This window comes from Pecten maximus, chromosome 13 (genome assembly GCF_902652985.1).
Source record: "Pecten maximus chromosome 13, xPecMax1.1, whole genome shotgun sequence".
Taxonomy (NCBI): domain Eukaryota; kingdom Metazoa; phylum Mollusca; class Bivalvia; order Pectinida; family Pectinidae; genus Pecten; species Pecten maximus.
This window is the reverse complement of record NC_047027.1, coordinates 36,592,901-36,604,140: the sequence shown is the minus strand read 5'-3', so window position 1 is coordinate 36,604,140 and position 11,240 is coordinate 36,592,901. Positions and strand designations below refer to the sequence as shown.

At 34.8% G+C, this 11,240-nt stretch overlaps 1 protein-coding gene and 1 non-coding gene across 2 annotated transcripts; one reads left to right on the top strand and one right to left on the bottom strand.

Annotated features, from left to right (window-relative positions):
• Nucleotides 1–3,146: 3,146 nt before the first annotated feature.
• LOC117341114 (archaemetzincin-2-like) lies at nt 3,147–8,573 on the bottom strand. The gene is made up of 3 exons (XM_033902951.1): nt 8,301–8,573; nt 6,021–6,537; nt 3,147–5,199 (listed from the first exon to the last, which is right to left on the bottom strand). Exons 1-3 carry the CDS (start codon nt 8,473–8,475, stop codon nt 4,902–4,904), a joined length of 990 nt encoding a protein of 329 aa, XP_033758842.1. The 5' UTR covers nt 8,476–8,573; the 3' UTR covers nt 3,147–4,901.
• Nucleotides 8,574–8,804: 231 nt separating this feature from the next.
• Nucleotides 8,805–8,877, top strand: Trnar-acg. The gene has a single exon. It is a non-coding gene; the product is annotated as a tRNA-Arg (tRNA).
• The last annotated feature ends 2,363 nt before the right edge of the window (nt 8,878–11,240 follow it).

The window sequence follows — 11,240 nt, the reverse complement described above, 5'->3', positions numbered from 1 at the left end:
AACCTACGTGGGGCAGTTGCCAGGTACTGATCGTAGGCCGGTGTTTTTCTCCGGGTACTCCGGCTTTCCTCCACCTCCAAAACCTGGCACGTCCTTAAATGACCCTGGCTGTTAATAGGACGTTAAACAAAAACAAACCAAGCCTTTGCAGATACTCATCGCTGTAACTTATCACGTACAAGCTCCCATGCAGTGTGACGTACGGGAGGTTAGACAGTACTCTCTGAGCTGCATAATATGCATGATGCAATTACACCGAATGACCCCGGTATAGCACCTTTCATCACGTGTAACAAAGGAGCAACAGGCTTGTGTACAACAAAATATGAAAAATTAATATTTCATTGTTTGGCGCCATATTTTCCCATAAATTAGAATAAACATTTTGTTTACTGTAATGCAGAAAGGAATAATAAACAAATGCAGCTGATATCGAGTGATATTTATCGCCATAGAATTCCAAGTACGTGAATTAAGTACTTCCCGGTAAGTTTGATATCAAAACAAAATTAGCATGAGCAATGTGACGTATCATTGTGTAACTAGAAACTAAAGAAGTTTGACGTGCAATATAATGTGAAATACGCCGTCACTCGAAAAATAATCATAAAGCTAAGTCAATAATATGATAGTAGAGTTAATTAGCATTGAAAACAGCATGGGAAACCCAGGTGTCCCAATGGGTTCTCATGCTCAAATCTAGGTAATGTCATACCATCAAAATGAGAATCGGGGTAGTGACAAATCATGCCTTAGTACCATTTCTCTCCGATAGGCGGCCCCCGTGAATTGCATCTTCGAAGCGAAACCTAGCGGAGAGAAAAAACTACGACAGGTAACATAATCCAGTCTAATGATGGACATTACTGCTCAGAGCACAGTAATTGTAAAAGGAAACTTTCAGAATAAGATTTCGACTTCGAGTCCCTTCATTCCACGAGTTTTGCTTCCGTACTTTCCCGACTGTAATGAGAGTATATATATTGTAATTTTGCGGTCTCTGCGTCAACCAGGTAGAATTATATCTCTATAAATATGGCAGTATAATTTAAAGGATGTTAATAAGGACCGTTCCTCATTTTGACTGCGTATACGGTAGTATGACTGCAGTTGGCAACGAAAATATTCTATGGAGAACTGCGATAGTTCTCCATAGAATATTTTCGTTGCCAACTGCAGTCATACTACCGTATACGCAGTCAAAATGAAGAACAATCCTAAAATATTTCGAGATCATGCTTTGTAAATTGTATGTTTGTAGAAACTTGCATAATTCAATCAGTTCAGTTTCAGTAGGCTTCGGCTACCGATATATTCCGTTTTTGTTTATGATGACTATTTGACGTCTCCAATAAATGGACGACGAAAATTATTTTTTTATTTATTCATTTGATACATTGATCTATTCATTCAATTATTTATTTGTTTTTATTACGGTCTTACGATGAAAATCACCCAATTTACCATATGCATGAATGCTCAACATTTAAAATCAGGAAAAATTTGTCTGACTGTCCATATCGATACATGAAATCACAGACTGTCCATATCGATACATGAAATCACACTCTCCATATCGATACATGAAATCACAGACTGTCCATATCGATACATGAAATCACAGACTGTCCATATTAATACATGAAATCACAGACTGTCCATATCAATACATGAAATCACAGACTCTCCATATCGATACATGAAATCACAGACTGTCCATATCGATACATGAAATCACAGACTGTCCATATCGATACATGAAATCAGTGTTACCTCAGACTGTCGTATTGACGCAGATAACGTAGACTAGGGGAGATAACTTTGAAAAGTACAGAAGGAAACAAACTGAAAAAGAAAATGTGTAATAATAATGTGACACATATTTTGTATGTTTTTATATTTAATGATTATATATTTACAAAATTGATAATGATATTACACATGTTCACCTTCTTATCGTAACATACACAAAAATAAATAAATAGATATATAAAAATTAAAAAAAAATAAAAATTAAAAGAAACATTTTAAATCCATATGTCTACATGAACTGATTACAACAATAACAACAAACGACATCACTTGAAAAAAGGAAAAGGCCCAAAGGACTTGTATTGTATTGTATTGTATTGTATTGTATTGTATTGACGTTAACAGTTTTAGTAATATCAATAGTCACAGTTTAAGGTTATATTAAACCCCTAATACGTATCATTTGACTAATTTTCGTGATCCAGAAAGTGTCTGACAAAAATCCACTTGAAATTTATGTATGTTAACACTTCAACATAATTACGCTGAGTAGTACATGTATCTAGTAAGAGACACTTGAAGGGAACATCGAAAAAAAAAAGAAAAAAAAAGATGAAAAAACAACAAAAACAAAAACAAAAAACAAAAAAAACAAACAATGTAGGTCCAAGTATAAACAAACAAACCAGTAAGAGGGTCCGAAACGTGACCAATCTGCATACCTCGTGGTAAACAGGAGATCGAGGAAGAAAAAGGGGAAATTGGAATGGACAATTAAGAATTAGGATAGGGAGGGTGAGACAGTGAGGTGTAGGATGTCAAAATCGTGACTGGTGTTGAAATCAGACACGGACAAGTGTTTTTTTTAAATGTAAGTAAATGTATCGTGTTACACGTGCTACACGTCATATTGACAGCTATGGACACTAAGTGCGGTCCCTGTGCGCGAGGTGCATGTTTGTAGAGCGTGTAGTGTATATATGTATATGTGTGTGTTTTAGGAGGCTGTGGTGTGATACTGTTTTCCTCCTGTGATAGTGTGGTGGTACTGATGCCGACTTTATAGTGCTACCTCGCTGAAGCATACTGCCGAAGACGCCAAACACCCCACCCAAACGCGCCCCAATTCATCGCGGGGTTAATGTACACAGGCAATATTCCTTCACGTGATTTTTTTTTATGTGAAATTCACATGATATTTTCATTTGAATTTCACATGAATCTTTTTTTTTTTCAGATGAAATTTTTCACGTGAAATTCAATTAATTTCATGTGAATTTCACGTGAAATATTTCATTCATATGATTTTTTTCAGGTGAATTTAACTTAAATTTAATTCATTTTGAAACCTACTTAGCCGTGGGTTTGTATCGCTTTAAACATAAAAACACACATTTTGTCAATAATCAATTTATTGCACAATATAAAAAGTTAGAAAAATTATTACACAATAAAAAAAGTTCATAAAAGATTTCATTTGCTTACAAGTATGTGAGAAAAATAATCAACCATGGGTCTGTTCCGCGAACAAGGATATCTCAACCCTCCTGTAAGGAGATGGACGATTCTATTTATGTGAAGTATGTGAGAATACCTCACTGAACAACATAGGGGATCCGTCGCATGGACTTACAGTATTCAAATTCAAATTCATTTTATTCTCTTTTCACATATTGACATAATGTATAGAGAAAAACGTATTTACAATATAATATATACAATTAAAGTAGTGTTCGTATTTGATACATGGCAAAGTTTCACAACAAAATATTTTCATTCTTAATTATCAAGGAGGACAAATCATGTTATTAATTAATCTGATAAAAATACACATTTTCATTAGTTTTTTAACATTAGTCATATTCATTAGTTTGTTAGATTTAATAATATTTGGTCTTGACCAATAGTATTTGTCTATATATAAAATTCTGTGAGAAGATAACGCTGTACATTCAAGTAAATAATGAAATTCATCACCAATTTGTTGACCATTACAATGTGGACGTTTTCTTTCCTTGTACTCAATCTGGTGCCATCTGCCAGTTTCAACAATAAATTTATACGATGTAGACACTTTATATTTACACATTTACATCTCTCCCTTATTCAGCTTAGCAAACTCAGACTACGAATAAAGTAGCATATATATACGCAGTGAAAAAAGGCTCAGCGGATTAATAAGCGCGGAAATCGGTAACACAATTATGACGTCGTCTATAGTTGTGACGTTCCTGGAACGTCAACTAGACGGCATCATTTTCAAAGGGCTGATCAACGCAATTTTAGCGTTTTCTCCTGTTACCGATGATCTCTGCACAAAAAGCTAACGTCAAGTGAGCATTTTGTCAAAAACCTAAACTGAATATTGCGGAAAAGGGTGCATTTTTAACTTCTCCATGAGGTAAGCTAACAAGATATCGCTGAAACGTACAGTTCTAAGAGAACATTTGACCATGTCACTGCTAAATATGTGTCTATACACGCTGTACTTGACAACCATAGTTAATCTGAGATGGAAATTGAGGATTGTGAATATATCAATTAATTAAAAACGTAAAATGTATTAAATAAAAATGATGAGTTGTGCCTTTTAATTTTGTTAACAATACTGGTGTCTTTACCTTGGCTGCCGAAGTTACCAACGTCGCAACACACCCTGAATTTTGTTTTCTTCGTACTGTATTTAAACGGTTTGTTTGTTGTAAATATAAGGATTGTACCTCATTTTGACTGCGTATACGGCAGTATGACCGCAGTAGGCAACGAACATTTTCTATAGTTAGCACGATAGTGCTCCATAGAATGTTCGTTGCCAATTGCGGTCATACTGCCGTATACGCAGTCAAAATGAAGCACAATCCTTAAATGTTGTTATCAATGTTAATAATATACACGATCTTTTGTGATATGGCATTTGTAGGAAAAGTGTTGATATGGTTGGAATGAATAGGAGAATTATTGATAATTACCATATATCATAAAGATAATTGGTTATTAAGTAATCGCGAAATCTTGGTTAGTTCCGCCAAGAGTCGGAATCAGTTTTCAAGATTCCGAGTCGTGACGGAAGCACCCGATATGTTGTGATTGACTTAAATAACAAATTGTTCCATTCGTTGAAATGTCAGTACATGTCCATTAACTGATCTTCACGATATATATTCCAATCTTTTCTGCAGCCAATCAGTTTCCTCCTTGTATCCATGCTCGGACCAAAACGAGGCCATCAACTTGTACCGTTCTATGATGTCAAACTGACAGATGAAATGGAGTTTTCTGAGACAGACCGGACAAAGGAAAATGGAGCGTTTGTCAGACTCTTCGAGATGATTCGACCCGTTCATGATACAGGAGAAGTACACACAGTGAGACAGACCAAACATGTGGCCGATTTCATGACACATTGTTTTACAGGCACGCTTCATTATGGAGTTACTTCCCTTCTCGCTGCAAAACATTAAGAAAAAAATATTGACTTGAACCAGCTGCCTTAAACAGAATTACAGTCTTTCATATTATAAAAGTAATTTTGAAATCATCAGAAAACATGTTCTTTGTGAAATATTTACTTGCAAACGTTTGATCAGAGAGATATATATATCATATCAGTGATAAGGGTCAAAGAAACAATATAAACGGTATAATTTTCCTGGTAAAACTGGATCCTTGCAAACGTATGTCTGCAGAATATTAATTTCTCAAAATGTTAATACGGGGCAAAAACGTAATTCCAATAGTGAGGACAGTGTGAATTGTCAAGAAAATTTGACATTTTCGTTGTCCACACTGATGGAATCACATGAGTGATATATACGTCTTTGATTAGCTGTAGCTTCAATCTCTCCATCGGTCACATACACGTGACACAACCGCATTGCATTCTGGGATAGACCGATATTAATTTGTTCCAGTTTAATAATGACGTTGGTCTACAAATGTCTGTCATTTATGACGAACAAAACAATGAAATTCAATGCTTCAAACGTTAGTTTCTAATGACATTTGAAGCAGCCTTGCTCAAGTTCATAAAGTAAGTTTACTATTTCGATTTAGTATGAATATATATATATATACGCGTACATATGCTCACGATGATAATGAGGATGAAGATTAAAGCATGAATATAGCTTCTAAGATGACAATGATGATGACGATGACGACGATGATGATTTATTGTCCTAGTAACAGCTAGGGTAATTTAAGGATGATGATGATGATGATGATGATGATGATGATGATGACGACGACGACTATGATAATGCCGTTACCTTTCAGCTTCATAGACAGTTGTTGGTTGATCTCCAAAATTTGACAGGTAACGTGCTAGGGAGTAGACTCCACAACCGGATTTCATTTGCGCTAAACCGAAGACAAAATTCCAAGAATCTTTAGGATACAGATCACACATTGTTATTCCTGCAACACAAAAAGCATCCCCGGGAACAAGATGTGCCATCTCCTTAAGAACTTTTCCTGCATTAACTTGATAAGTATTAGAATTTTTATTAAATCGATCTGGAACTTTCCCCTTGAAATGTGTTGCTTTCATGACTTTCAGTTTCATTCCGAAAAAAATCGAGGCAAACTTCTTTAATGGGTCCAAAATGTCTGATGGAACAAATGCCTCGTCAAACTTCAGTGGAAGAAGATAAATCACATTGCGTCGCTGTGTTGGGTAATTGGCTGAACCTTGCAGAAATCTTTCAAATGGCTGCCCCTCCGTCTTGTGTTCCGCTAACCATTCGGATTTCTTTGGTTTCTTCATTGGAGTAAAACATTCAGCATCTGGACAGATAAGTATACTGTAGAACATTACGTCAAGTATGGGCGTTTAAAAAAACAACAAAAAAACCCAACAATAATAATGAAAATTCTCGGTTAAAATTAGCATTATTGTCAATGATTTGTGTCCGAGTTAATACAAAATAAATGTAAATGTTTTACTTTTTACATTTTCTTCTGATTTGTGTTAAAGTGACTAGGTGTACATACGGGTACATTCAAATTTCGTAGGAATTTCAGTTGTCTGAATTTATTCTGACTATCATGATTATATACATAATGTACCTGCTTAAAATATGCTGATGTACTGCTAGGGGCAAGCGGACTAGAATTTTAGGCGAGTCCCGAATAATATAATGCATTTTGTACATTTTATTCCCTATTTGAATAAAAGAAGGACACCATGTGAAATTAAAAAGTAAAAATTTCGATTGGTTCTTACAGCTGTACAACGGTGAAAATTTTAGTTCGTTGAAACAGCAACTAATAAGCTACAAATCCAAATTGGATCCCCAAACAAGCATTTTGTTCATTTGTTAAAAACATAAAAGTCATTATATTTATATTATATTTATAGTTGTGCAACAAAAGAAAAATATCGAGGATATTCAAAAAGCAAAATTGTCGCATGATAATCACGTGAACAAGCATATTTTTTAAAGCTCTGAAGGTCACCAATAGGCGCTTCCGGATTTTTCAAAACTGATCACGGCCTGAGATTTTCGATATTGTACACTTAAAATGAGCTTTTTTGAGAAATGCCATTATTTATGAATGTTTTTTTTCTTTTCTAATTTGTATTTAGTTTGAAGAGTGCATATTTTTTTATTAAGCATGTAAAGAGATTAGAGTTTATTCAAAATTGGTTTTTGTGTCAAGTGATCCAATTTAGTGTCACCTACACCGAATTTTATGACGATCTTACTTACTTAAATTGTCGCAAGATAGCTTTAATGGCGATATTAACATCAGAACCCTTCGGATTTAGAGCCAATATGCTTTTAGTGGAAATAAAAGGTGGCCAAGTCTAGCTAAATTGTAGACCTCCTTAACTAAATATTATCTTTGAAACTAAAACAGACAACTCAATATGATAAATAACATCTAAAATATTCGTTTTATTGTGTAATTTACAGCAGGTGTCTTCAGACTATGATTGTTATTTTCATAGGTTTTCTGTAAATTTCTTCATCCGTATATAATGAACGAATTAGTGATAACTGCGTAGAATAAGGACTCGTACAACTAAATTAGCCAATCAGTTGCATTGCCATTGGTGTTTCTCCTGAACCAAGTCCCCGAGGAAAATGTGTTTCTTAGGTTTGTAGCTGTTTTCTTGAATAAATAATGTATAAAATGGGTACTTAGAAAGTCGTTCTATATACGAGAATAAAGAGTGGGGTCTGGAGATTTGGAAAATCAAAATTATACACTCCAGTCCTAATGAAAATAGAATGACGTAGGAAAATGTGGGAATTCCCCAGGTGGGGGTTCCCCAGTGCACTGTAAATGCCAGAATTACTGTATTTCGAGTACCCGACTGCTATTATATGCCATTAAACCTATACAATAACAACATTTATCCGATAGAAAAATCTTCAATCTTTAATTTGAAATAAATTTCACATCATATGAACTTCAAACGAGCGCATGAAGTGATGGGGCCATAGTTGTGCGAGTCGTATAAGACGGTGGTATGTATAAAGTTGGCCGCCTGGAACCAACTCGTGACCCAGTAAACTATCTACTCTAGGCCTATAGCATACCAGGAAGGAAGATTCTAACATCTTTCGTCAAATCGTCTTTTCGTTTCCTAGACGCTCGTCCAGTGACCTGCTTGAGTTGAACATCGCCGTCTTCACCGCTTTCTAAACCAATCGCAGACCAGTGCAACCTGTCAGTCTTCGGGTCATCGGACTTACTTTTCGATCGAGCAGCCATTTAAGAAATCATACACCAAACATCAGCAAACACGATAACATCCGCTTTGTTTATTATCAAGGCATGTTGAAATACACACGAGGGACATTCAGTGTTTCATAACGCAAAAGAGTTCCGACTTCAAATTCCCGCTCATTTTATTGTTATGTAGATATAGCGTTGCTTTTAACAGTTTCCTACTGTTTTAGTACATCTGAAACAACAGCCCGAGCTTATTTTCTAATTTATATAGTACTGACATTTTTATTCAGCATTAATAATACTATTCTTTTACATCCGAGATTAGATTTGCACTTTTTAATCAGAAAAATACACAGTGATGGTATGTAGGGCTTGTGGCGCAATGGATAACGCGTCTGACTACGGATCAGAAGATTCCAGGTTCGAATCCTGGCAAGCTCGTAGTTTTTGTTTTTTCCTTCTGTTTAATTGATAAAAAAAAAAAGAGAAGATAAAACATATATGTGTTGGGAGGAAGATATTCAATTGCAATTATTATCACTTTTTTTAATCATATGCAAAGAAACCTAGTCTACTCTAGGATCAATCATATTAAATAGATATTTTAAAATAGATACTAGTAGTCAGGTATACATTGACTACTCCCGATGTTTTTTATACTGATAGTTTGTTTTATACATTTATAGTGTATGTAATCATGATTTTGCTCACTGACACCCGACTACTTTCAAAGAAGTGGAATGGGAAACGGTTACGCATATATATCTCGTATGTTAATTTCTCCATTTCTTCATTTAAGCTGAAATTTAGTTTCCTGAAATACATAAGTAAGCGAGTGTTTCAAGGTGTGCATGAAATTGTGTGTGTATTGAGACGAATTGTGTGTATTACAACACACACGAGTAAGAGGCCACACACCACCACGTGTGGATTGTGAGAGTGTGATAGATGTGTGCGCGCAACAAAATAGTTCTTCTTCTTTTTTTTGAAAACACTATCGGACTAAAGCGCGTACACAAAGCGGATGTGAACAGAAAGTCTTTCTGACAATAAAGATAAACATTATAGGCTGTTTTGATCATTTAATTAGAGCAGAGACGTATATATAATATATCATTACCTCCCCATTATGTTATTGATTGTATTACGTCATAATGTTGTTACTAAGCATTAAAAAGTAATCGCCTGAAGATAGCCGATTCAACCGGAATTGCCTTGTTGTGTCATTTATGTTTACATATTTAAGCGATACACAATATCATCATCAAGTTGAACTATCTATATCATATACGTTTCTGTTATGAGCAAAAAACTCAAAAACAATCACGCCTCGATGACGAGTTTAACAGTTTGCTCAACTTTGCAAAGGTTTCACAGTTGTTTATGAAGTTAATTAACAGCATCCGATAATGTTGTCATACAATTTAAACTTTCCGAGTTTGATTTTGTACCTGTATCAGTCATAAATAAGTTATTTTGCAGCTGAAAATGCACAACTATCGTCTGTAATTATGATGATCCGCCATCTTGAAAAGACCATTTCCTGTCGGGTACATGACAGTGTGTATGCTTTGGATCAATTACGATTACTGGAATTAATTGTAAAGATTTTGCTTAATTACGACCCAAAAACTGGTACACAATGTTCTGATCTTTCTAATTCATTAATTTGGTATTTGTCATGTCAATCATGGAATACCAGTACGTCTAAACCAACGCTGGGATATTTACATATTGATTGACTTGACCACTCAGGTCCGAATTGCTTCCGGCCTAGTCACCTGTTGGTCAGAAATATCAAATTACTTAGTCATGTGACCAGACAGTGTCTATAACCACACAAAGCACATTCAATGACCAACCACCCTTACGTTTTGACACGGGCATGCGCACTGCATGTCCCCGGGCGTGGTGAATATGATATCCTTGTAAGTTGATATACTGCTCTTTAATTGATGTTTGATTTAACATATTTATTGCCCCATTTAAACAAAGGAAAAATCACGAGTTTTTTTTTTTATCAACACACTGTCACTCCCAAATTTACTGACATGCGTAATGTGTTATTTGACTTGCTATAATGTCGTATGCCTCTCTTGACCCAAGTTTTCAAATTATTTATTACTTATGATAAAATTTGAAAACTTATTACAAATTGCGTTGATGTGCACATGTAACTCGACGAAATTTGTAATAATTTTTCAAATGTCATTATAAGTATTAAGTAAGTATTTTTCCAATAGAATTAGGTTGAAACATGTACAAAGTACAGATTATCTTTCCATCTGATGACAATTTATCCGGTAAAAATAACTGTGAATTTTTTATTACAAATTACGTGGTGACAGTGCATCTCCAATACAATATCCTTTTATTCGCTGTTCTGTGATTCCTTGCCCGGAGATCGCCTGACAACTAAAACAATTTACAATAAAATCTAGATACAGTAGCGACAGATTTTGATTAAAAGATTTAAAATCAATTGATATTGTCTCGGTATATTGCATGTTGTAGTTGCTTTAATATATGTCGGAAGAGGGCGCTTCCTAAGTTTTAATAACTTGCATGTGCTGATTCCCTTTGTTTTTTATTTAGTTTATTTAAACTAAACTAAACTAAATTAAACTAAACTAAACTAAACTAAACTAAAACGAAACTAAACTAAACCGATATATATTTGTATATGTTCAGAGTATACTTCAGGTTTCGGTCTATACATATTCACGCCTATCAGTGCTCAACTCCAATTGCGATGCCACATTTTATTTACCTATTTATCGACTGGTTTATATTAAAATTCCGTG

Excerpts from the sequence above, each read along its gene's own strand:
- LOC117341114 (XM_033902951.1), bottom strand. The coding sequence starts at position 8,475 with ATGGCTGCTCGATCGAAAAGTAAGTCCGATGACCCGAAGACTGACAGG. Across the intron at positions 6,538-8,300 it reads TGTTAGAATCTTCCTTCCTG|ATGCTGAATGTTTTACTCCA; the intron begins GTATGCTATAGG and ends TTATCTGTCCAG. Across the intron at positions 5,200-6,020 it reads ACTGTCTATGAAGCTGAAAG|CGAGAAGGGAAGTAACTCCA; the intron begins GTAACGGCATTA and ends AATGTTTTGCAG.